Source organism: Rhizophagus irregularis, chromosome 3, assembly GCF_026210795.1.
Source record: "Rhizophagus irregularis chromosome 3, complete sequence".
NCBI classification, from domain to species: domain Eukaryota; kingdom Fungi; phylum Glomeromycota; class Glomeromycetes; order Glomerales; family Glomeraceae; genus Rhizophagus; species Rhizophagus irregularis.
Window position 1 is genome coordinate 2200293 of NC_089431.1, and position 25577 is coordinate 2225869.

General features: G+C 25.5%; 3 protein-coding genes across 4 annotated transcripts; 1 reads left to right on the top strand and 2 right to left on the bottom strand.

The window, feature by feature from the left end:
* Positions 1 to 1073: 1073 nt before the first annotated feature.
* Positions 1074 to 2393, top strand: OCT59_020537 (uncharacterized protein; the record flags this gene model as incomplete). The annotated part of the gene is made up of 5 exons (XM_066149257.1): positions 1074 to 1445; positions 1515 to 1540; positions 1716 to 1752; positions 1822 to 2220; positions 2283 to 2393. The coding sequence occupies 5 exons, from the start codon at positions 1074 to 1076 to the stop codon at positions 2391 to 2393; spliced, it is 945 nt and encodes a 314-aa protein (XP_065990184.1).
* Positions 2394 to 13346: 10953 nt separating this feature from the next.
* On the bottom strand, positions 13347 to 16432 carry OCT59_020538. 2 transcript variants are annotated; one of them, XM_025322789.2, is made up of 14 exons: positions 16273 to 16432; positions 15976 to 16088; positions 15780 to 15897; positions 15624 to 15698; positions 15389 to 15527; positions 15177 to 15318; positions 14952 to 15044; positions 14766 to 14874; positions 14553 to 14693; positions 14359 to 14470; positions 14199 to 14257; positions 14051 to 14122; positions 13599 to 13975; positions 13347 to 13495 (listed from the first exon to the last, which is right to left on the bottom strand). In XM_025322789.2, exons 1-14 carry the CDS (start codon positions 16313 to 16315, stop codon positions 13490 to 13492), a joined length of 1599 nt encoding a protein of 532 aa, XP_025165390.1. In that variant the 5' UTR covers positions 16316 to 16432; the 3' UTR covers positions 13347 to 13489. The 2 variants fall into 2 exon arrangements, with proteins under 2 accessions (XP_025165390.1, XP_065990185.1); XM_066149258.1 differs by lacking the exon at positions 13347 to 13495 and having other exon boundaries at positions 13520 to 13975.
* A 326-nt stretch (positions 16433 to 16758) lies between these two features.
* On the bottom strand, positions 16759 to 18570 carry OCT59_020539 (NADH dehydrogenase Fe-S protein subunit 7 ndufs7). Its single transcript, XM_066149259.1, has 9 exons — positions 18531 to 18570; positions 18420 to 18449; positions 18122 to 18262; positions 17992 to 18056; positions 17901 to 17925; positions 17681 to 17829; positions 17536 to 17621; positions 17327 to 17435; positions 16759 to 17250 (listed from the first exon to the last, which is right to left on the bottom strand). The coding sequence occupies exons 1-9, from the start codon at positions 18565 to 18567 to the stop codon at positions 17224 to 17226; spliced, it is 669 nt and encodes a 222-aa protein (XP_065990186.1). The 5' UTR covers positions 18568 to 18570; the 3' UTR covers positions 16759 to 17223.
* Positions 18571 to 25577: the final 7007 nt, after the last annotated feature.

Below are 25577 nucleotides of genomic sequence, written 5' to 3' on the forward strand. Positions count from 1 at the left end.
CGAAATATAAAATAAACAATAAAGGTGGTAATGAAATAATACGTTTTTTTAATAAACATTCAAATCTTACAGAATCGCCATTACCAAAAAATATTGAACAGGGGACGAGCATTTATGAATAATATGAAGTTTTCTAATTTAGAATTTAGTAAAGTTAGCATAACAAAACATAAGGATAAAGATTATTTTCTTTATTATCAAAACTTAATACAGTGCATCAAAAATATCTTAACTGTTCTGACATAACACAAAATTTTGCGCTATCTTACGAAAACTATGAGGTAAATAGTAAATATTAGTTAATTCAATAATTTAAATAATATTTATTTTAATTTATTTATATTATTTTATAGTATAATATAGAAAGTATTTACAGTGAACAAAACACTGGAAAATGGTGGAAAACTACGCAAGAATCCTTACCTACTGGTTCCAAATTATTATCAATTATTTTATATTCAGATGCAACAACTACAGATACATTAGGAAAAAGTCAATTGCATCCAATATATATTTCATTAAAGGCAATATTCCAATATGGCGTCGTAATAAACAGGATGCAAAGCAACTTTTGGGATATTTACCAATTTTAGAAGCTGCAAATAAAGATCTGGTTCGTGATACCTTTCATAAATCTTTACGTCATTTACTAGAACCAATTATTTTATTAAAAGATGGTATAGACCTTTTTATAAATAATGAAAATACCTGGTTTTATCCTAGAGTTTCAACTATTATTGCAGATTGGCCAGAAGCCGCAAGTTTTTGTTTAGTTTATAAATCCTCCAATTTAAGCCTTCCATGTCCCTCCTGTTTAATTAAAAGGGACAATCTTGCAAATATAAACTTATCGGTTAATGATGTAATACTAAGAACTCATGATGAAATGCGTAAATATTTTGAAAATGATACACAAAAATCTGTTTGCATAGAATCTGTACCTAATTTTTTTTGGGATTTGCCGTAAGTATGCAAAAGTAGAAATAATTATAATAACATATATATATATTAATTATAAATATTTATATTATCAAGGAATATAAATATCTACTTGGCTACTGTTCCTGACGAGAATGCATCATTTAGATTTGGGTTTATTTCGTTATCAAATTATCTTCACGTGCGATATCTTAAAATTGCAACATGTTAATGGTAATAAATTAGTTGAAGAAGTAGATCGCCGTCTAGCAGCAATTCCACGTTTTCCCGCCATTAAAATTTTTTCCAATGGACTGCAGTCAATTGCAAGATTAACTGCTAATGAATATCGAAGTTTGATGAAAGTCATGATATTTGTTATTGATAATTTATATGATGAAAATAATAACGAAGTAGATAATTTTGTAAATAATGATGATCTTGTGAAATTGTACGAATATTGGAATGAAATGTATATTTTAAGTAGATATGAAGAATTTAGTGAAAGTGACTTGGAGAAATTTAATGTATGTATTAAAATTTTAGTAAAATCGAAAATTTAAATTAAATAAATTAAATTAACATTTAAATTTTAGGATGCAATACATAGATGGGCGCGGATGTTTGTCGAAGGCTTTTAAATTTGTTTCTCCTTCCAATTTGAAGTTGCCTAAATTGCATTCATGGGTTTATCACATTATTGACTCAATATGATCTTATGGCGCAATAAATGGCTATACCACAGAAACTTACGAAAGTCTCCACAAATATTTCGTTAAAATACCCTACCGAATTAGCAATAAAAAAGATGTCGAACCTCAGCTTTTACGAACTGTAAGTATTTGGAAATTTATTTATTGTATATATTTATTATATAACTTAAGATGGAAATTAAATTAATAGATAAAACGTCAAGCAATATCTATTAGAATGTCTCAACATTCAGTGAATCCGGCAAAAACACCTCGCACTTGTAAATTTTCTGCAAGACTCTTTGATTTCTCTTTACAAGATGCAAATACATTTTTTAATGAAAAAAAAGATTCCGTAGACAATAAAATGCAGACCAGTTTTGCTAGATTTATAAGTTGTCTGGATTCATATCTAGATTTACTTGATGGGTTCACAATTATTGGCGAAACCCGAATAAACATATACGGATCGGTAACACTGGAAAATGGTGCCATAATGCGTGCCACAAACAGGTATCATAATAAAGTATGGTTTAGCGACATAGCTATTTCAATGGATTCTGAAGAATCAAATGATTATATATCAGACAAAGGACTTTGTTATGGACAGGTATTTTTCCAATTTATGTAATAATTTATTATAAAGTATTAATAAATATTTATTATTTATAGGCCTTATTGTTAGCAGAAGTATTAACAGACCCACCGCTAAATCTCGCATTAATTCAATGGTACGATTTTAAATCTAAAAGGAACCCATATTTATATGGATGTCTCACTTAAAATTGATAGAATTATATAACTTTGTAGCTATAGAGTCTATACATGGTGTCGTTCGCATAGTACCCCGATTTGATAAACAAAATGAATATTTCGTAAATAAATATATTTTTTAGTCACTTGATATAGGAGTTTTGATTTTATTTTAATAAAATTATATCCTTAAAGAATTTATGGTCACGTTTCCATATCATAAATAAAATGCAGATTTATTTATTTAATTATTAACAACACGGGTGTGACATAAATAAATCGTGACTGAAATTTGTGTTCAATTTGTGTTCAATTTGTGTTGATAATTCTGGTAAAAAATTATTAATTTTGGCCAAATTTCGTTAAATTTGTTAAATTTGTGTTGAGTTTGTGTTGAATTTGTGTTGCGTAATTTTTTATTTATCACGGGGATGATATTTAGTAATTGCATGTACGACGTACAAGATTTTTTTTTATGATTTTTTTTAAGAAATGTACGCAAAATATTTAATCAGAATATAATTGTTTTATTTATAAATATGATATATTGATGATTTTTTTTAAAAAAAAAATTGATTTTTTTAAAATTCAATAGAATGTGCTAATAATAAATTGGTTTATTTTTAAATATAATATATTGATATTTATATTTAAATAACCAAAACATGTACATGATTTTTAATTATTTTTAATTGAAATCATGTACATGATTTTTAATTATTTTTAATTGAAATCAAACTAAGATTTTTTTTAAAAAAAAATTAAAATAAATTAAGTGATTTATATTTATATTTAGAATCATGATATTTATATTTAGATAATCCATATCCGCATGAGATTTAATTAATATGTTTAATGATGAAAAGTCTAATAAATTAAATTTTAATTGAAACGAGAAATAAAATCAAACCAAAGAGGTATTGTTCAAATTTTATTTAAAGTGACATTTTACGACTTTCTTTCAAATTTTTACTCATCCCAAAATCAAATTATAAAAATCAAATCAAATCTAATAATGCCTCGCCAAACACGTCATCGTTCCTATAACGTCCATTGGAACTGGGCTATGATGGACGAACTTGTCGACATACGCCGCGACAGAAACCGTGCCTACCATAATATTAATGGTAGAAGCCGCCAAGATTTTTGGGACTCTGTTGCCAATAGGTTTATATGACTAATATCTATAATTTCTTTAAGAAAGAATTTAAATTCAAATTAACCAATCCATTTAATTGAATCAGAATAAATAGAATATTTCGAACGAGGGTTTCCGGGCAACAGTGCAGCCAAAAGTGGAGGAACCTCGTCAGGGGATTACCATGTAAGTAAATAAATAACATTACATTCATATAAATTAAATGTATTTACCGAATATTCAAACTGATTTTGATATTTAGAACTATGTCCTTTATCGTAATGGTAACCCTGGGCGGCGGCTGTGGACGCGTACGGCGCAAGATATTATCGCGAATTTAGAACGAGATTTTGGGAGAGGCCGGGTAATTATACTATAATAAAATTTATAATTAATATTTACGTTCATGTTTTAAATTTGATAAATTTGATCAATTTTAGTCACGCGTGATGATCGTAGGCAAGGAGAAACTTACCTACGTATCGTAGAAGAAGATAATTATTTTTATTTTTTTATTATTTATTAAGTGAGTAGTATTTGGCCCAGTCCGTACCAAATATCGGCTGGAGACTCACGTTTTTTTGGGCTGTGACTGATACTGACGTCCACGCCGTACAGCCTGGGTACTATTTTATAAAATAGTAGCGAACAAGTATCAAATGTGTATTTTTTTTATTAAGTTATAATAAAAATTAGAATTTACTTTAATTTTTAACATAAAAATTGTAAATAATAAAAAATTCGTAAATAAAAATAAATTTGCTTTCCCAAACTTAAAAAAAAGGTGTTTATATAAAAGAAAAGGTGTTTATATTATTTTTGATTATTCAATAGTATCACATGCCCCCTTGTATACGTTCTACTGCATATGCAGTTTACAATCTCGTAAATTTTCGAAATATTTCAACCGTAATATTACGCAGGTTTACGGTTTCGTAAATTTTCGAAATATTTCAACCGTAATATTACGCAGGTTTACAGTTTCGTAAATTTGCAGAATATTTTGACCGTAATATTACGCAGGTTTACAGTTTCGTAAATTTTCGAAATATTTTAACCGTAATATTACGCAGGTTTACAGTTTCGTAAATTTTCGAAATATTTCAACCGTAATATTACGCAGGTTTACAGTTTTGTAAATTTTCGAAATATTTTAACCGTAATATTACGCAGGTTTACAGTTTCGTAAATTTTCGAAATATTTCAACCGTAATATTACGCAGGTTTACAGTTTCGTAAATTTTCGAAATATTTCAACCGTAATATTACGCAGGTTTACAGTTTCGTAAATTTTCGAAATATTTCAACCGTAATATTACGCAGGTTTACAGTTTCGTAAATTTGCAGAATATTTTGACCGTAATATTGCGTAAATCTTACGATATTGAAAACTTACATAATATTTTAACCGTAATATCACATAAATCTTACGAAATTGTAAACTTACGTAATATTTTGAAATTTTTCGAAATATTATGCCATAAACTTTCGTAAACTTACAAAATCGTAAACTTACGCAATTTTTCGCACTATAAAATTTCCTGATGTTATCAACAATACACTTGATCATTGATTTATTATTATTTTATTTCAAGAGTAGTAGTTTAAGTAAGCAAAAAATACATAAGTATAATTAGTGCACAGATTGCAAATATACATCTCAGACAGAGGTGAAACTATGCCATCTAAAACAACCTAAACACATTGGATAAAAATAAAGAGTTAACTGGGGCAAACCTCCTCTAAACTATAGGGCCTAATTTCTGTAAAACCTCCTTATTGCTTTAATTACTATTCTTACTTTTTGAAGACTTCTTTGCCTTCTTCTGAGTTTTCAGATTCTTTAACTAATTATTACTTATAGAGGCTTTTGTCAAGGATTTCTTCTTATCCTTTTTTTAGGCTTATTACTATTTAATATTTGTTCAGCAAAGCTAGACTTTTTACTAGGTGCATTTTTAACCTTTAGTTTAGGTTGTGCTTTTTTTAAATTGTCAATTTCTGTAGCATATTTACCCAACTGATACTTACAAAATAAAGAAAAAAACCAATACCTATAAAATAGAACTAAATAAAATTAAAAAAATAAAATTTTGAAGTGAAATAAAACTTTAAAACTCACCTATTTAGTTTTTTCTTTCATTCTTTATATTAAAGATTGGATTCATTTAAAAAAAATCTCTATTCAAATCACCTGGCAGATGGATCCATAGGTTATCCAAATAAAGTCAGGTCAACTCAACCTGTCAATTTATCCACTACCTTCCTATAATTCATATAAAAATTAATATTATTTTATTTATTTTAAAACTTATAAAACATTTATATTATATATTAATTTCTTTTGTTATATACCGTATATCATAAGTAAAAATTGGGAGTTTAATCCTGTACCTCAGGAGGATTCTGCTTACTTATAAGATAGGTTATCACCAGGCCTAAGGTAAAAATCATATATAAAATTCTTTGCAAATCCTACTATAAAAGGAAATTTTATGTTACATTGTTATGATTTTTTTCCTTTTTAACTAATTAACCAATAGAATTTAAGAGGTAAAAACTATTAGTAAAGGGCCAATTTTCTACGGTGACCTTTATTATAAGTAAGCGAGATCCTATTTCAGGTACTAAACAAAATTTAAAAATTCCATTTTTAGCAAATATCCGATCTACTAGTCCAATTTGAGTGATTTTTTTTATTTTAAAAAGCTGAATGAGAGCTATCAAACAAAAAAATGATCGCTCAAATCTGATCACTGGATTGCAAAATAAATATAAAATATCCCTCTGGATTTTATATAATTCTATAAAATTTTTCAAGAAGGGCACTATATATGGGGGTACTATAGCTCACGATATATGATAATAGCTTTATTATGATCAAAAAAGACAAATTTATTATATTCAAATATTATTAACTCCAAGCTTTACAATATAAACTATTTCTTTTAACAAATAATAATTGGCTAACTACTTTAGGTGATAATAGTTTCCTGCATCAGAAAATAGACACTTACTGGAAACAGAAGTGGAATTGATAAATATTTACATACTATTCTACTTAAAATAGGAAAAGAATGTTGATTAGTATACCACTATTGATATATGTTAATAGATTCAGATGCAATTGGTGTAATCATTTCATTTAAATACTAAATATGCTTTTCATAAAAGAGGGAGTTGATGATGATGATATTGTAGTAGGCTCTACTGGTTTATTAGCTATAACTATATTTTTTCATATTTTAAATTTATAATTTCATTGATTTTAATTATAAATCCAATAAGGTAGCCAGCCATAAATCCAAATTTTTCAGAATTTGACCAATAATTTCAAAGAGAATTATAAATAATTCCTCTAATTTTTTTTGATAATTGATTCTATTAAAGGTGATAGTTGTTTAAATTTACTCAAGTTAATGCTTATATTAATAAAAATTTATATCATTATCAGAATTTTATTTAAAAAAAAAAATTTTAATCAATAAATAAAATAATTACATTAATGTTAAGATTTAATTTATATTTACCTTCATTTCCAAATTATTATTATTAATAACTTTTTAATGTTAATAATGCTTTATTAGAAAATTCAAATTTTAATGATTCAATTCACAACTGAAAGAATAGTGTATTGAATTTCACTAAAATATGTATCTAATAATTGCTATTTACAATTTTGAAGCATACAATCTTTTAATTTATAAGAGTCTTCATTAGTATTATTATCACCATTTAAATATAAAGATGCAGAAAGCCATTCAATTGTTGGATGTAATACCAAAAGCCTTTGCCAAGATTGGTAGCTGGAATTCCCACAGATTTTGACATCATTAATTATATGTAAAATCAAATTCTGCTCTTTCAATATTGTCATTATTATCTTCATCTTTATCTATATCAGATTTATCATCAGGTTCTTTTAATTCTATTTCATCAGCAGAATTATTATATAACTTGAATAGGTGAAATATTTGATTTATTATGTTGAGCTAAATCAATTTGTGCTTAATTAAGATATTGATTTTATTTTAAAAATCAAAAAAATTTAACAAGTTTGTGAATTTGTTTGGTATGTAGTTTAATAATTTTTAAGGCTTTGATTACTGTAAATTGAAATGTATGTGCAGAATAAGAAAGTTGTTCTACACCATCTCAAATTCTAATAGCCCTTTTATATTTAATTCATTGTCAAATTCTTTAACTTATGTGTCTAAATATTCTTTGATTCATTCACCTGTATGCTGATAATCCATTTTTTTAACAGCTAAAATAACATTACGCACTTTAAAATTAGATGTTAACCAACCATCACTGTAGTTATGGAAGCAGTTTCACAAGTATTAGAAATCAATTCTTTAAATTGTAAAATTCCTTTCTTATAATCAACAGCAAGATTTTCTTTAATATTATTTTTTAATAATCTTTTCCATGTATAATATTAAATAATAAAGAATTAGTAATTATCTATTTAGCTGTAACACATTTTAATTTAAGTTGTTTTGGTGTATGATGTGATGTAATTTTTTTGACAATTGTATCAATACGCAATTGATTTGAGCCTTTAAAGTTGAATATCATCTAATACAATTCTATGTATTGAAAATAAATGCTTCATATGTCCAATTCTACCAACTTTTTTTATATTCATACTTTATTACTATTTGAAAAAATAAGTACTTTACATATATCATGATCATAAATAATCCTAAACAAAGCTTGTTTTTTTAGTTTTTGGATTAATTCAGATTTTTTACATGTGACAACAGTGGCACTTCTTTTATTTTTTTAAACTCTTTTCTTCTAATTGAAATATCAGAGTTTGTTATTTTCTTCATTTGAAACAATATATTCATCATTGCTATTATCCATATTTACTGTATTAAAATTTAAAAAAAAAATTGCAAAGAGTGGCTATGTGTCATAGTTAAGGTTGCTTGCCGAAACCTAGGGGTTTAGGCAAGATGGTATTTCGCCGAAAAGCAAAATTCTGCCGAAACTATATTAAAGTTATATTAAAAAATTGGCGAAACTTTGGAGAAAAGCGAAACTGCCAAAACTTATTATAAATGCCGAAACTGCCGAAACTTTGCCGAAACTATAATAAATCTATAGTAAAATTTTGACGAAACTAATCGTAGGATTTTGAAGAGGTTTAGAACAAAGCAACGCCTAGTCATAGTGTCCTACATATGTGGACTCAAAATAACTTTGCATAGATTCACATTATATAAATAATAATAGTTAAAGTATTATAAAAATTAGCAACTTGACTCGTACTCAATTTACTAATTACATTAATCAATAAAAAAATTTAATCAATGATAGGTGACTAAACAGGCAATCTGACAGGTAATCTGCCAGATTGACCTGATGGGTTGATCCACTTGCCACCACTTAGGTGAAAATTATTACTATCCAAATATATCTATCTGTAGCCTACTTTATATTTTATTTTACTAATTTACTTTACTTTATCTTTTACTTTATGTATTTGTCATTTCATCTTTGCTATATTTTTTTTTGTTTTTTCACTATTCCTTTTCACTCCATTTACTTCATTCCATTTCTTTCATTCCATTTTTTCTACTTTTACTCTATTTCTTTCAATTCCATTTCTTTCAATACATTCTTTTTATTCTGTTTTTTTCATTATATCTGTTTTTTTCACCCTATTTTGTTTTTATTTTTATACCTTTCATTTTTGTATTTTTTTTCTCATTTTATTTCTTTATTTTCTTTTCCTTTTTTTTTCTTTAACTTCTTTCATCCCTCATTATTTAATAATACTATAATTTTTCATTAGTTTTTTTATTTCTTATTGTTTTGTTTTATTATTTCTATTATATCTCATTACCCATAATTTTTATCACTATTATGTTTTTCTTTTCTATTTTATTTTGGTTTATTATTACATTATATGATTATTTGATTATGATTAAATTACAAGTAAAAAAAATAAGTGAAATTCACCACCAGTTAGTGTTTTTTTAAATTTATCAATTTTACTGGTAAAATTCATCTCTATATATACAGTTGCTTTCAAAAAAAATGCAACACCTATATTGTTAATCATTAACTATAAATTTATTTAAAAAAAATTGTATTAATAAATAATATATTATTTTTTTTGCTGTGAAGCACATATAGACCTTTATTAAGATTTTAAAAAAAAGTTCATACAATACATGTAAAACTATCATAAATCCTAATTTAGTAAAGAATTACACCACCCGCTAACTTTGGCAAAGCAACCACAGCATTTACATGCAGCTGAAAGATTAGGCTATAAGTAAAGTTCCACCCTTTTCAGGTGTCCTTTTTTAGAGGGGTCCCCTCTTTTCGGTCTACACCAAAATAATATATTATTATTTAATTAAATTATTTTAATTATATACATAATTTTTGGCATTTTATAATAAACAGTTTTTCATGTTTACTTATAAATACAATGTGAAATTTCACGTAATAGGTGTTTTCTTATAATGGTTTCATTATTTTACATATTAAGGAAATTATATATGCAGTATTACCTTAATTGTAGTTCTATTCATCTTTATGAGAGTAGTTATGTTAATTTCTTCAATATTGGAAATCTTATATATAATGTTATGTAATTATTCTATTAGATAAAATAACTTCAGTATTGAAATATCACCTTGATTTTTATATAAAAAGAAAATTTCTCTTTGCGATAAGGATTCTAATGTTAATGATTTAAATGTATCATCTGATAATGACGATGATTTTAGTGATCTTCCTATTCATTTTATTTATTTTAAATCAACTAGCTAAAACTAGTAATTGTAATGCCTCTAATACTACCTAATGTGGAAATGATTCCTGTTAATCAATCTGTAATGCCTGAAAATTTCTGGAAGGATAAACAAAAATTAAAGGCGTGTATTACAACTGATAAACAAGTCAAAGACCAATCAACAACGGCAAAATCTGATGCACAAACATCAGCTAAAAAACCTCAAAAGTGCAGAAGAAAATATTCAACTGGAAAAGTATTTAAATACGTATCAAGTACGAAAAAATCAAGGAGAAGTGAGAGTGAATCTGTGATATTATAGTCTATGATATTTCATATATCTGGAATCTGCACAAAATTTTAGCAGAGTTAAGCCATTGAGGTCATACTATTAAATTGTCAGTTAAACACTAATACAAGTATCAGACACTTTAAGTCAAAATAGCATTATCCTCATTTGCTTTTCCTCAGTTTAAAAAGTTTTGGATGACCAACTTAAGAGGTATACTTATAAGATAGTTTCCTGCAAATTGGACTTTATGAAAAAAAAAATAATATAAGAAGTTTCGTTTATTATTCGTGACATTAGGAAGAAATGGTAATGGAAATTTACTTTACTTTGTGGGTTGACTATAAACCAACTGAATTTTTAACATAGTGCAGTGCTAGTTTATTTAAAATTATTCAAACAAGTAAAGGAAGGAAAAACTTGTGGCCTATTTTGAAAATTGAAAGACCACAATTAAGGCCTTAAATATATCATAGGTTTTCTTACCTACAAATAAGAAGTTAAAATGGTATTGACATTTTCTTTTCTAACTTAAAGTAAATATAATTGAAACTGAAAGCTAAGAATGTTCTGAGCAAGAAGTCTAGTGGAACTAGACAAGTTTTGGATAGTAATAAGTTTAAAAAGAAGGATAAAAATTATTTCTCAAAGAACCCAAATATTCAGAAAAAGGCAAAGAATTTCTCGCAAAGTAAAGGTAGTAGTAATAATGTTAATAAGGAGGCTTTAGCAGAGATTTTGACATTATTATGGAAATTAGCTAATTAGTTTATTTTTAGTTAAATTTACTAAATAATTTAGATTGTTTTTAATAGCAGAATACTTTGATTTTTTATTTCTACTCTAGGCCCTATGGTTTAGAGAAGTCTTATTTCAGTTGACTCTTTATTTTTACCCAATACATTTGGATTATCTTAGGCAGCATAGTTTTATAGGGTGTGCGATATTAGTCTAATCACAAATATAGTGCAATTATTATAGTAAACATCCTTTATATTAAGGATTTTTCTTGTCGATCATCTGTCGATCATTTTATAATTTATTAATATTTTAGAATCTTGGATTTAAATCATTTAAAAAATTTTAAAAAAGAGGTTTGGATTTAAATTTTTCTATTTAAAATCAGGTTATCGGTTAATTTACAAATATAATGCATTACTATAGTGATCATTACTATAGATTTTTATTAATATATAATAAATTACTAGTAAAATTAAATTGCCTATAACTTTATATACATGTTTAACTCTCCATTTTTAGCAACAGTTTATAATATTAAAATCAAGCGTACACAAACTAATAGAGTCGGATTTTTTGAGTACATATAAATTTAGTTGTAAAAATCATGTTGTAATATTTCACAGCAATGTAAACTTTATTTTTTTTATTTTATTGTTCAAAAACTGGCTCTATTTCATTAAAATACGACATTTAAAATTTCCAAAAAAGTTGTTTTTGGAAGCTAGCATCTACTTACTACAGTGCCAACAGAGTATGTTTCATGTCTCAAAGAGTAAAACACTATCACTTAAAGAATGCATAATGCAGAGTGAATTTTTAGCTGAAACTTTTCAAAGATACTCAAAATAATGTACTAAAGCCTATTGATACTATTTAAATGTTGCAAATCATTTAAAATAATTCAAAACTTTGTAAACTTCTTTCAATTTAATGATCGTCAAAATGATTGACAAAAAAATTCCTCAATAAGGCCTACAATATAGTGGTTTTACTATGTTTGTGATTAGGCCGATATCGCACACCCCAATAGTTTTACCTAGGTATAGCCTTTCTCTTTATCAAAGGATACACATATTAGTTTTTTATATTTATGTACCAATTTGCTTTTATTTGTAATAGACTAGAATTACTTTTTTTCTTAAATTTATTCTTATATGACAAAGGATATGTTTTATAAATGAAATATTTAAGTTTATGGAAAAATTGATAACAGATGGATCTGTGTAGAGAAAGGATTATGCAATGAAATTTTTTTAATGTTAAAGCTAAAATTAAAACATATAAAATTTATTATTCAACTGGAAAAACATATTGGTGAAACTAGTTTTACAGATCAAAGTATTCAACAAAATAAACCAAGTATTTTTAATAGAATTATAACACAAAAATTTGTAAATTAAAATTGAAACAGTTAATTTCAATTTCAATTTTAATCTTAATTTCAATTATGGGTTTTATGAAAAAATTGGTATTTTAAACTTTTTTTTTAATTTTATAAGTAAAGTTGTAAAATAGGCAAAATATGTATAGAATATATATTTTAAAAGTTTACATTATATTTATTTAAAAAAAATGAAATTTATAATATTATGTAATCATAAAATTATTATTTCTTTTGAAAAAAAAGGAATACTATATATAAAAGGTATTAGTATAATAACCTGCATTATATAGTAATATTTTTTAAAAATAAGTATTTATTATAATTTAATAATTAAATAAACTATTTTACTAGTATTTTACTATTTATTAAATATAACTTTGCAGTACAGTATATTAAATATATAATGAATATTGAAAGTTATGTAACTAACAATAAAGATGTAATTTAATAATTACTATTGTACATTAATAATTAATATAAATTTTTTAGTATATTAAAAAGTGTTAAGAAAATACTTTTAAAAAATACATATTATTATATATATATATATATGTAAAAAAATAAGATTTAAATATATAAAAAAACATAATATTTATATAATTATATGAAATTTAAAAGAATATATTATAAATTATTTATAAACAAGATTAATAGTTTAGAGCAATACCAATTATTTTTTATTTGTTATATTAAACAAGAATTCATCAACCAAAAAAAAAAATTCAGTCTCTTAAAATTACAACATTTGCAAATTACAGAACTAATACTCAATAAGTATAAATTGATATAAGAATCTTGGTGAATAATTAATCCGACTTTATGACTTATTTGTTTTATTTTATATATAAAATAGTAAACCAAAATGAACCAAAATTAATAAAATAATTAAAATTTGACTATGTCACTGTCCATTTACTTGAACCTACTTGACCATAATAACTTCTTATACTTCCATTCCTCCTTGGCTTCAACGAATAGACTTTATCGTGAACGGGATATGTTGCCACAATTCCGTCCGTTTTCGAGCTATTAGCTTCAACCATAATCACTTCATCTATTACTTCCATCGAAAATTGTCCATTATTGTTATTTTGAGGATATATTATATCAGAGTATTTTACTGTAGAATCTAGTCTACGCAATAAGTTTTTTTGTGAGCGATTTTTGATTATTTTGTGACGGTAGGATCTTACATATTTTGAAGGACCGTATTCAGCAGGAATGATGGAATTATAAATACTTTCTTCATCAGATGAATCTTCGTACTCATTATCCGGCACGATGTGTTTATCGCAATGTTGTTCTAATAAATACAACGAGATAATCTATATTTGTTCAAACTTTCATAAATAATAACGAAATCATTAAAGAAACGTACGTGATATTCGCTTATCAGGATCGTCTTCCTCTTCGTGAATTTCATCAGATGCAATATTTTTTCCCGGTATTTCTATTATTAAAAAGTAAAACGTTAATAAAAAAACTTTTTTGATTTACTAATGCAATTATAAGAAAATGGACTGAACCTTGTATTTGGACACTCGGTGCGTGCCGTGATCGGTCCAAATTTTCAAAAATTGTGATCCTAAATTATATTATATAAGAGAAAAAAAAGATGATGGGATAATATAATCGTAATTAATCATTTTCATAAGCAAAAAAAAAAAAATTCAATTAAAATCTTACATGATTTTTTCTAAGTATTCTCTCGTGTTTTTATTTTCCATATTGCTAGGATGAACATCCAAGGTGTATTCAGGGCCAAAATAGTCATTATCACTATTATTCGATGGTAATTCTTTCGGTCAGCAATCATAAAATAAATAAACTAATTAATAACTTGATCATAAAATGGAACTCAAATCAATACAACATTTTACCTGGGCCTATTTCTTGCCCAATAATAACTGCAGTTTCGTACGCCCATGCCCTTGAAACATTTCGTATGGTATATCCACCTCCACCCAACACCAACATCGGTATATTAAATTTTTTAACGAACCGAATGCAATCTGCATGACCTAAATTAGCAATCATATCAATGAATAAATTTTAGACATTAATGTTAGCATAAGGAAGCCTCTTATTATTACCTTTAGATGATAAATTAAAACAACCAAGCCGATCCCCGCTTAATGAATCAGCGCCGCATTGTAAAACAATTACTGAGGGTTTATACCATTCGACCACATGTGAAACAACCTAATTATTATAATAAATTCATTATCAAATTTTTACTCATTTTGTTTCACAAAAGACAATTCAAAAAGAATATTTACCGGTTCAAACACACTTTTATAAGTCATGTCATCGACACCCTCTCTCAATGGAAAATTTACTGAATAATATTTACCTTTTCCAATACCAATGTCCTATATATTAATATGTAAGTGAGCGTGTAAGATTAATGAATAAATATTTGTGATAAAATCGTCGACCAAAAAAACCCACCGCCGTTTTTTTTTTCTTTATTCATATATTCATCGAAGAGAATGCAAACATACATGTATATCTCCCGTTCCTGGAAAATATTCACCAAAATTGTGGAAGCTCAATGTCATAACTCGATCTGTTGTATAAAAAGCTTCTTCCACACCGTCTCCATGATGAATATCGATATCGATGTAAAGTACGCGCTTATGGTATCTATTCATAATTAATCATCAATGATTTATTTCCTTGCATCATAAAGATATTATTAATGAGATTAATTTACCTTAATAATTCTAATATTGCAACCACTATATCATTCACATAACAAAATCCGCTTGCCTCCTGTTTTTTGGCATGATGTAAGCCCCCAGCCCAATTTACGGCTATATCACATAATCCCTGGTTTAGTCTAGCCGCACCTTCTGTTGGATTATAAAAAAAGGAATATCAGAAACATCGTAAATAAATTAATTTTCTTAAAAATAAAATTGCATCGAACAAAGGAAACACTTACTAACCAAGAGAACCTCCAGTAGCTCGCCTACAATATTCGAGTAACCCATCAAAAGCCGGACAATCATCACCAACATTAACTACAAAAAAAAACAAACTTTATTCTCTTGAACTTAATAGAATATAAATAAAGTAACAATTCAAAGAAATACGATACTTACATCTTGTACAATCTTTTATACAAGTTTCCATATTCGATGGAGTAACTTTACCCAGGAAATTTATGTAATCATCTGTATGAAATTGTGTTAATTCATCGATTGTGCTTGGTTTTGGTCTCTGTATAAATATTGAATTAACAAGGCAGTCCACTTAACAATATGAGGCTTAAAGGAGGTAAAAATTAAATTGGCTTACAAAAATTTCCATCTTCTTGCACAATCCATAATTCATCACTAGATTATGGGTCATCCTCACCCTGAAGGGTTTCATAGGATGATTTGTACCATGCGTAAAAATACCAAGAGCATCTAAAAAAATATTTAAAATAATCACCATGTGAATTTGATGTAATATCAAAATTTTTCATTTTCTACCCCAAAAATCTCTTTTGATATTATAACCTATATCAAACTAAGACTCTCATATAAGAACGTAAAAGACAATAAACTCCAGCCCCTCCCTCTACAACTTAACGAACAAAAAGTTACTCACGATCATAAAAATAGTTTATTCTTTTTTTTGGTTCTGCAGTCATGGGTATTTTGCTCAAGTCTCAAATAATCTTTTTCTTTATAGTTAAACCTTTCTATAACAGTTTACTTTTGTTTACTAAACCCTTTCTTCCTTTGTTACCTTTAAAAGTTTGTGAATTACTGTCCACGAAAAAAAAGTTTTTGTTGTATTTATAACAAATATATCATATATCAATTTAAAAGTTGTATTTTATAATTATAGTGTTATATGTCATCAAACCCGGTAATATATAAGATATACTGTACATCAGAGATGCGTTTCATGTACAACCCATATATATAAAATAACATACACTTCTTGTAATGTGATCTTTTAAAAAAAATCTTAGTAATTTATTGAAAATTCCTACAAATTAAAACTATTTGGGTAATTATTATAAAATTGATCGTAAAGAACAACCAAGATAATTTACACTTATACTACAACACTTATAATCATTCAAATTTAGATTAATAATGCAATTTATTGTAAACATTTATGTTTCCATCACAATCCCAACTTATAAACAATGAGCAATCGTTCGTTTGTTATGAAATTTCATTAAATTCACTTAATACAAAAAAAATACCACCGTCTTTATAGTATAAAAATATAGACTATTAACATAATTAGTAATAATTATTATCTTAAAAAAGCATTTTGGCTTATTATGATTAATCATTACCTTTTTATTACATCTAAGTAATAAAATTTTGTACAAGTTCTTGGCATACAAGAAATTAAAATGTTTATTTGAATACAATTATTAGTGACAGAAACATTTGGTTAAGTATTCTTTTATCCTTGCATATAGAGCGCATGAAATATGGCATACGTCATATATGCAATCATTAAATTTACCCTTAAATTATTGCTTCGTAATTTACTAATATTTATAAATAAGAAACATATGTTGAGTTACCAACTTGGTTACTTACGATACCAAAGTTGAGTAGTCTTATAAGAAAAAGATAGAAGAAAGATAATTAGTATAAGTTAATATAAATCGTAAAACTTAAAAGAAGATATATACCCTAGAGCGCCTCATTTTCTTCTGCAGTTGTAATACACCATACATTAGCGCCTCTGCTGTCGGAGGGCATCCGGGAACATAAATGTCTACGGGAACAATTCGGTCACATCTAAAAGCAACCAATTATATACATATAATTATAACTAATTTTTTAGTCATTAAATAATAACGATGCTAAAAAAAATATGAAAAAAAAGAAAACAGAATACCCTCTAACAACACTATAGGAATAATGATAATATCCTCCACCATTTGCGCAAGAACCCATAGAAATTACCCATCGAGGTTCAGGCATCTGTATTCGAAATTTATTAGATTAAAAAATAAATAAAAAATAAAAAAGAAATAACCTACCTGATCATAAACTTTTCTTAATGGAGGAGCCATTTTATTAGTTAATGTACCTGCTACAATCATAACATCGGACTGACGAGGAGATGCACGAAATACAATTCCAATGCGATCTTGGTCATATCTAGCTGCTGCCATGTGCATCATTTCAACTGAATGTTATAAAAGGAAATTATTTGAGTCATATATTTATTTATTAAAATGAATTTTATTTTATGCATACCTGCACAACACGCTAAACCAAAAGTCTAGGAGAATATTAATGTATAATTATGTATAATTACAATAAAATTAGGGATAAAAAATTTTCTTACCATAGGCCAAATCGAGCCCTGACGAGACCAATTTACAACTTGGTCTATGGTAGAAAGTACATATTCTATAATTGATGTAAATTGATTAGTATTGTCTGTTACGTACTTCAATAGAATGAAAGAACAGTACCTGCAGTATTAGAAGGCTTGGCTAAAGCAAAATCTCCAGGCGTTGATTTTTTTTGTATATTATCAAGAGGCTTTGAAGGGTTTGAAGTAATTGCTCCATTGCTTTCTGTGACGAACCCACGAATTAGATTAAATCTAAAAGCTATTTAAAAATATAAAATATTAAATATACAGAAAAGAGCACTCATAGTGTAATAAGTCTTGAAAGCTTTTAAGTAATTTAAATTAAAGATAAACTATATTTCGAAGCACAAACGAATTTGAAATTAAAGCTAAAAAATAAACTAACCGTTGCTCACCTTCCTTTGTCTTTAGAAATGGTCGCGTAGCTATTTCCAATAAACGTTCAAAAGTTCACTGAATTGCTACTGAACTAAGAAACACGCAAAAAAATTAGATAAATTATATACCTGCACTAAAAAAAGATGAATTTCGAAAAATTGACATTTTATCAATTGATATCGTAACAAATTTTGATTTTTTATACTATACGGTCACGTGATCCACATACGCCCCTATACCATATTTTTCCAAAATTAGTCACCCCCCGAAATTAAGCATCCCTACAACTTTTCGAACTTTTAACCAAAATTCTTGTAAAAAAGGGGTGACTAATTTTGAAAAATATGGTATGTCACCGATATCTTACTATAAATTAAATCAAAATGAATTAATTTAAGTTTTTCATATATAATTTGGGTAAAATTAAATGTTTAAAAAGTAAAATAGTAGAAAAAAAAGGGAAGTACCATCTATATAAGAGGTATTGTAATTCATGTTATACAGTCACATCTCCATATCCATATGCATTTAGAGAGGGTATGCACTTAAAGAACAGCTAATAGAAAAATCAATATTATTACACAATTAGCAATCTGAAAGAAATTTTATTTAAATTTAATTTTATTTTATATTTTGCAAAATAGAATTACTAAAAGAATTTTTTCCATTAACTTTATATATTCTTTTGCATTTCCTGTTAAAATAAAAATTTCTAAGCCAGCAATTGTAGTATTAGTACTAATAATAGGAAATTCATTGCTATTATCCATTTCTTCTAAATCCATATTCTTCTTGTCAATATTTTTAAAGAAATATATATATGAGTTCTTCAATAATTTCATCATTTTCATAAACAACAATATTCTTTTCAAATATATTAAAAAATTCTTAAAGTATTATATCTGCAAGTTCATCAAATATCAAGTTTTTATTTTGGTAAACCTAAAATATGCCTAAAATACTTGTAAAATATACTTTTAATATACTTGTTTTATCCAAATATTTAAATTATACTTAAAATATACTTAAACTAGAATTTAAATACAATATAAATGTATTTTTACATATTTAAAATATTCTTAATATGCTTAAATGTAAATTTAAGTACAGTATAGGTGTATTTTTTATATACTTAAAATATACTTAAACTTTAATAAAACTCGTATATCTGGACACTTATTAGTGGTCAATAGGTGTCAACGTCATAGCAATTCTGTCAGGATCCCACTTACTTATAATAAAGGTTACCATAGAAAATTGGCCTTTTACTAATAGTTTTTACCTTACTTTTTTCTTAAATTCTATTGGTTAATTAGCTAAAAAGGAAAAAAATCATAACAATATAATATAAAATTTCCTTTTATAATACATCAGGAAATTTGTTTAGGTGTAATTTATTGTAATATTTTGGAGGTGGTGTAAAATTTTGAAATATTACACTAAAAACGTAATATTACAAAAGTTTACGCTTTTAAATTTGAATAATTATAGTAATTTAAGAATATCTCGCTATCTACTAATCCAATCAAGACGATCTATAACTCATTGGAATCAGCTCATCATGATGAATCGAATGGTAGTAAAATCGTATCTTTACATTTGATAGATAACTTTCTATTAATTTAAAACTTTATTGCATACTATAGAACATTCTATCAACTGTAGAAATGCGAATTTACTACCATTCGATTCGTCTTGATGAGCTGATTCCAATGAGCTATAGATCGTCTTAATTGGATCAGTAGATAGCGAGATATTTTTAAATTACTATAATTATTCAAATTTAAAAGCGTAAACTTTTGTAATATTACGTTTTTAGTGTAATATTTCAAAATTTTACACCACCTCCAAAATATTACACTAAATTACGCCTAAACAAATTTCCTGATGTAGGATCTGCAAAGAATTTTATATATTATTTTTACCTTGGGCTTGAGGTGACCTATCTTATAAATAAGCGAGATCCTAATTCTGTCATATTTATTTTATTGTAATATAATAGGCAGTGATTTAGCTGCAATTTATCCACGATGAAAGCTATAATTATTATAATTTTCAAAAATCATATAAAAATTCATTAAATAGCTATAGTAATACTGCAATTAAATTGTGATCCCAAATTAAACATCAAATCACACAAATAATAATAAAATTGAAAATATTGAAATATTCCATATATGTAATATAATATAATTTATTTTTATTAAAATTTGTTTTTAATAATTTCCTATAATTTTATTATCACAGTTTTCAGAATTCTGTGTACATTGTGATGATTGAGTGATTATGATTGCAGGACGATTACATAATGATTACAGGACAACATTATTTGATTTTTGTCTGGTAATTATCCTGTAATCTAATAATTTTTTTATTAGATGATTTATAGGGGGTAGCACAATTTTGAAAAGTGCGATAATATAAATAAAATTTACCCTAAAATTTATTATAAAATAAAATTCTTTGTAAAAATGAATTATTAATAACATTTTTTCTTATTAATATAATTTATTAAATTTTGTTTTACTTTAATAATTTGTATTATATTATTACAATTAAATATATAGTACATAAAATAAATTGTATATTTAAAATATAAGATATATATACTAAATGTAACAAGAATTATAAACTGATAATCATAAACTATATAATTACGTTTAATTAAAACAATATATTACTAAACCTATACTAAAGATAACTTTAGTAAGACTTTCTTTGTGAATTAAAGAAATTTCATACATCTTGCCAGCTGGTGAGATAGCTTATGACCTCTAATCTCAAAGATGTCAAAGATAATTTGCAATAATACCACTTGATAAATTAGGAACAATTTTAACTCTACAAAAATTTATCAAAAATTTTCCTATATTTTAGATAATATTTAAAAGAAAAAAAACAAATAATTAATTCAACTTAACTAAATTTGTATTGATTAGATTTGATGCTTCCTAAACTGAATTTTTAAATGTTTTTTCTTTATTAGTACTTTACATCCCCATAAACAGAGTTGGGTAATTGTACTAAGACAGACTTAATACAGTATAATACAGTATTAAGTACGTGCTATTTCTTGAAAATTTAGTATAAATACAATTTTAGTATATACTATTAAAGATGGTGCTACAAATAAGTAATTGCGAAATATTTGCGATATGTGATATTGCGGAATATTGCAGATTTTGAAGTCTATATATCTGCAATTCCGCAATCCGTATTTAGACACAATTCTGCAATTTTTCTGCAATTCTGCAAATGATCTGCAATTTTGTAATTATTTGCAGAATTGCGAATTGCCCGCAAAAAAAAGGATAATTTTTTTTAATAAATGTAATTTTTTTAATTAACTAATAAAGAAACCGATTTCTTCTTATTACTAAAAGTAAAAAAAAATCGGGTTTTCATTAATAAAATTTTTTTAAAAAAATTATTTATTTTTTAGAAAAAACATATCGGTCGGTTAATTCGACGGTTATTAATATTAATAGTTAATGATATGGATTACATTATCAGATAGCATAGTACAAATCAAATAAGAATTGCGTTGTGCAATTTTAAATTTTTTTTTTCATTTTAAAAAAACAACACCGTTCTTTTTTTTGTAAATTTCGGCCTGGAACTTGAATGGAGACCGGTGAGTATTTTAAGGGGAAGAAGTGGGGTTTTTTTTATGTAAGAACATTTATTAACGTTCTTTTATTACTTTTTTTTTGTAGATTCTGGTCTAGAACTTAGAAATGGAGACCGGTGAGTATTTTAAAGAGAGGAGTGGGTTTTTTGGTTTTTTTATGTAAAAACGTTTATTAATGTTTTTTTACTTCTTTTTTTTTTGTAGATTCCGACCTGGAACTTGGAAATGAAGACCAATGAGTATTTTAAAGGGGGAGTGGGGTTTTTTTGGTTTTTTTATGTAAGAACGTTTATTAATGTTCTTTTACTTCTTTTTTTTGTAGATTCTGGCCTGCAGGCTTAGAAAATGTAAAGATCCGGTAGATGTTTAAAGAAAGAGGGAAGCGGGGTTTTTTATGTTTTATTTATGTAAGAACGTTTATTAATGTTCTTTTACTTCTTTTTTTTTGTAGATTCTGGCCTGGAACTTGGAAATGGAGACCAGTGAGTATTTTAAAGGAGGGAGTGGGGTTTTTTTATTTTTTTTATGTAAGAATGTTTATTAACGTTTTTTTACTTCTTTTTTTTTGTAAATTCCAGCCTGGAATTTGAAAATGAAGATCAATTTATTAATTTTTAATAGGTTATATAAATCATTGATTGAAAAAAACAAACTCATATTATCCAAAATACTAGATTTTTTGATAGGAATAACAAAAAAAAATGAGTCATAACAATAAAGAAAAGAGAATATGTGAATAAAAAAAGGAAAAAAAATGAGGGGAAATGAAAAAAATAGAGTGAGTGAAAGGAAATGAAAGAAACAAAGGAGGATTGAAGAAGGAATGAAATGAAGTAAAGGGGAAGTGAAAAAAACAAAAGGAGCGAAAAAGATCAAGTGAAAATGAAAAAAAATGAAAAAATGAAGGAGAGACGAAATGGAGCAAAGGGAAATAAAAAGAATAAAAGGTAGTGTAAATGAATAAAAAAGATAAAATGGAAATGGAATAAAACAAAAGGAATAAAGGGTAGTGTAAAGAAACAAAAGAGATGAAGTAAAAACAAAACAAAAATGAAAGGAACGAACAGAAAATAAAGAACAACAGAAAAAACAAAAAAGGGAAAAATAAAAAAGCAAAAAAAATGAAGAAACGAAAAAGAATAAAAAATGGAGAAGAAATGAAAATGAGATAAACAGGGGACCAAGTAAAAATCAAACCCATAAAATAAAAGAAAAAATAAAGTTAGGTAGGAAACAGAAATTACATGTAATAAATAAACGAAAACAAAAAAATAAAACATACTTTAGTAGTTGCAGAGAAGAACTGAAAGATCTAAAAAGAGTGAAATACAAAATGTAAGAAATGAAATATAAGAATGAAATAAAAAATAAGAAACAGCCTAGTGCTGGACATATATACCTTAATTGCAAAGCCAAAAGAGCTAAAGGACTTAAAAAAATGAAATAAAGTTAGTAGGAAACAAAATGCAAGAAGCAAATAAAAAAAAAGAAAGAAAACGTACTTTGAGTCATGTAAAGTTAGGTTTAAAATACTTAAAAGAAAAAAAAAGATTATTCAAAAGATGCTTAAAAAAAAAATAACAAAGATAAAAATGATCAGCACATTAATTAGCCAATAAAATTTAAATGAGGTAATATCACCGGGTAAATTATATAAAAATATATAAAATTATCAGGTTAAATCACCCTAGGTGAAAAATTGCTAAATCACTCTGGGTGAAAATAGTTATAATCTTAAAAAAAATATAAAAAATAAAAATGCAAAATATGAATTTTAATTATTATTTATTATTATTTTTATATAAAATTACAGAATATGCAGTATTGTTATATTTGAAATATGATTCAGTGTAAAATAAATGCTAAATTGTTCTTTATAGAAAATTTGCAAAAAAATTAATATTTAAAAAAATTCAGTATAAAAAAAATTGTTATAAAGTAATTCATTTTATATATAAAGTTTACACAATCTACTTTGTTATATGTTATATAGCATTTAATTAGTAAAATTTGATATAACAAGATTTTTTTAATATGTAAAATTCTGAATCACAGTAAAAATCCATTATACTAAAAAATTTGTTACATTAAAATTTGTTATAAAGTAAGCTGACTATATATAAAATGAATTAAATTTAAACTATATCAAAATATTACAGTATATTATACCAATTTGGCATTATATATACTGATGTAATACTAATGTAATTATTTTCATATAAATTTTTAAATAAAAATTTAATATAATAAAAAAAATAAATTAAATTATAAAATTTTTTAAGACTTTTGCTAACTTATTATCCCTTAAACTGTTTTGCGGGCAAATTTGCCCGCAATTTCTAAATTAGAATAAATGACGCTATAAAAAATTCTTTAATTTTGGCCAGATCATCACATAATTTTGCAGCCAAATTGATCTACATTCTGGCCATAAATTGTATAAGTTAGATATACAGTTAATCATTAAAATTGGATTAGAAATTAACCCGTAAAAATAGTATCAGAATTTTTATATAATAAAATTTAAACTTTTTTTACCATATTTTTTCTTTATTTGAATATTTATTATAACTTTTTATTTTTATTATAAAAATTTTGCATTATAATAAACAAAATAGAGATAAAAAAAATCAATTATTATGAATATATAATTAAAATGCATAATAAAATTTTCATTAAAGTTCTATATAAAGTCAAAATCCTACTTTTAAATATCAAAAATCATATTAACAAAAGTCGTTTCTCATACCAAATTCTACATATTCTATTAAGCTTTTATATAGCTACAAATAATTATCAATGAAATCGTCAAAGTTAAGTGCAAAGTTTTTTAAAATTTTGTGATTATCTTAAAATACAACTTTTGACCAATGGGTAATTTTCGATTTTCTAATATATAATTAATAAATGATAATAATTGCTGCACAATATATAATTTAAACTATTTTGGAAAAAAATTTTATTAAAATTGCTTTATTTTTTATAAAATTAGATGAGAGCTGAAATTTGGTAAAATTGCGGGCAAATTTGCCCGCAATTGCTTACAGTTTAAGGGATAATAAAATTATGTAATTTATATTATTTCTAAAACTATATTTATTATATAATACAGACTGTTTTATATATATTATATATATATATATATAAGCTTTATATTGTACTGTATAGATTTTATTTCAATTAATTATATAGGTTGTACAGTATAGTTTATTTATTTATCTAGTAATACTAATTATTTATTATACTAAATGATTCCTCCTTATTTTTAACTTTATTACTAATTTTATAAAATAAGAAATTTTAAACATATAACTTTCAGTTAAATTTTGGAATAAATTTTAATTGAATTTAATTTCAATTTAACTTAATTGCCGATCTGCATGTGATCGATAGAATAAATATAGTAAATTTTGGCGTTATGTTTAATAATAAAAAAAAACTCGTCTAGAAATCTCTTTTTCCCCATAATAAATAAATATCAAAATCTCATATTACTCCAGGAAAACTTGTTGCAACTGGCAGTATTGTGCCAGAACTTCATTAT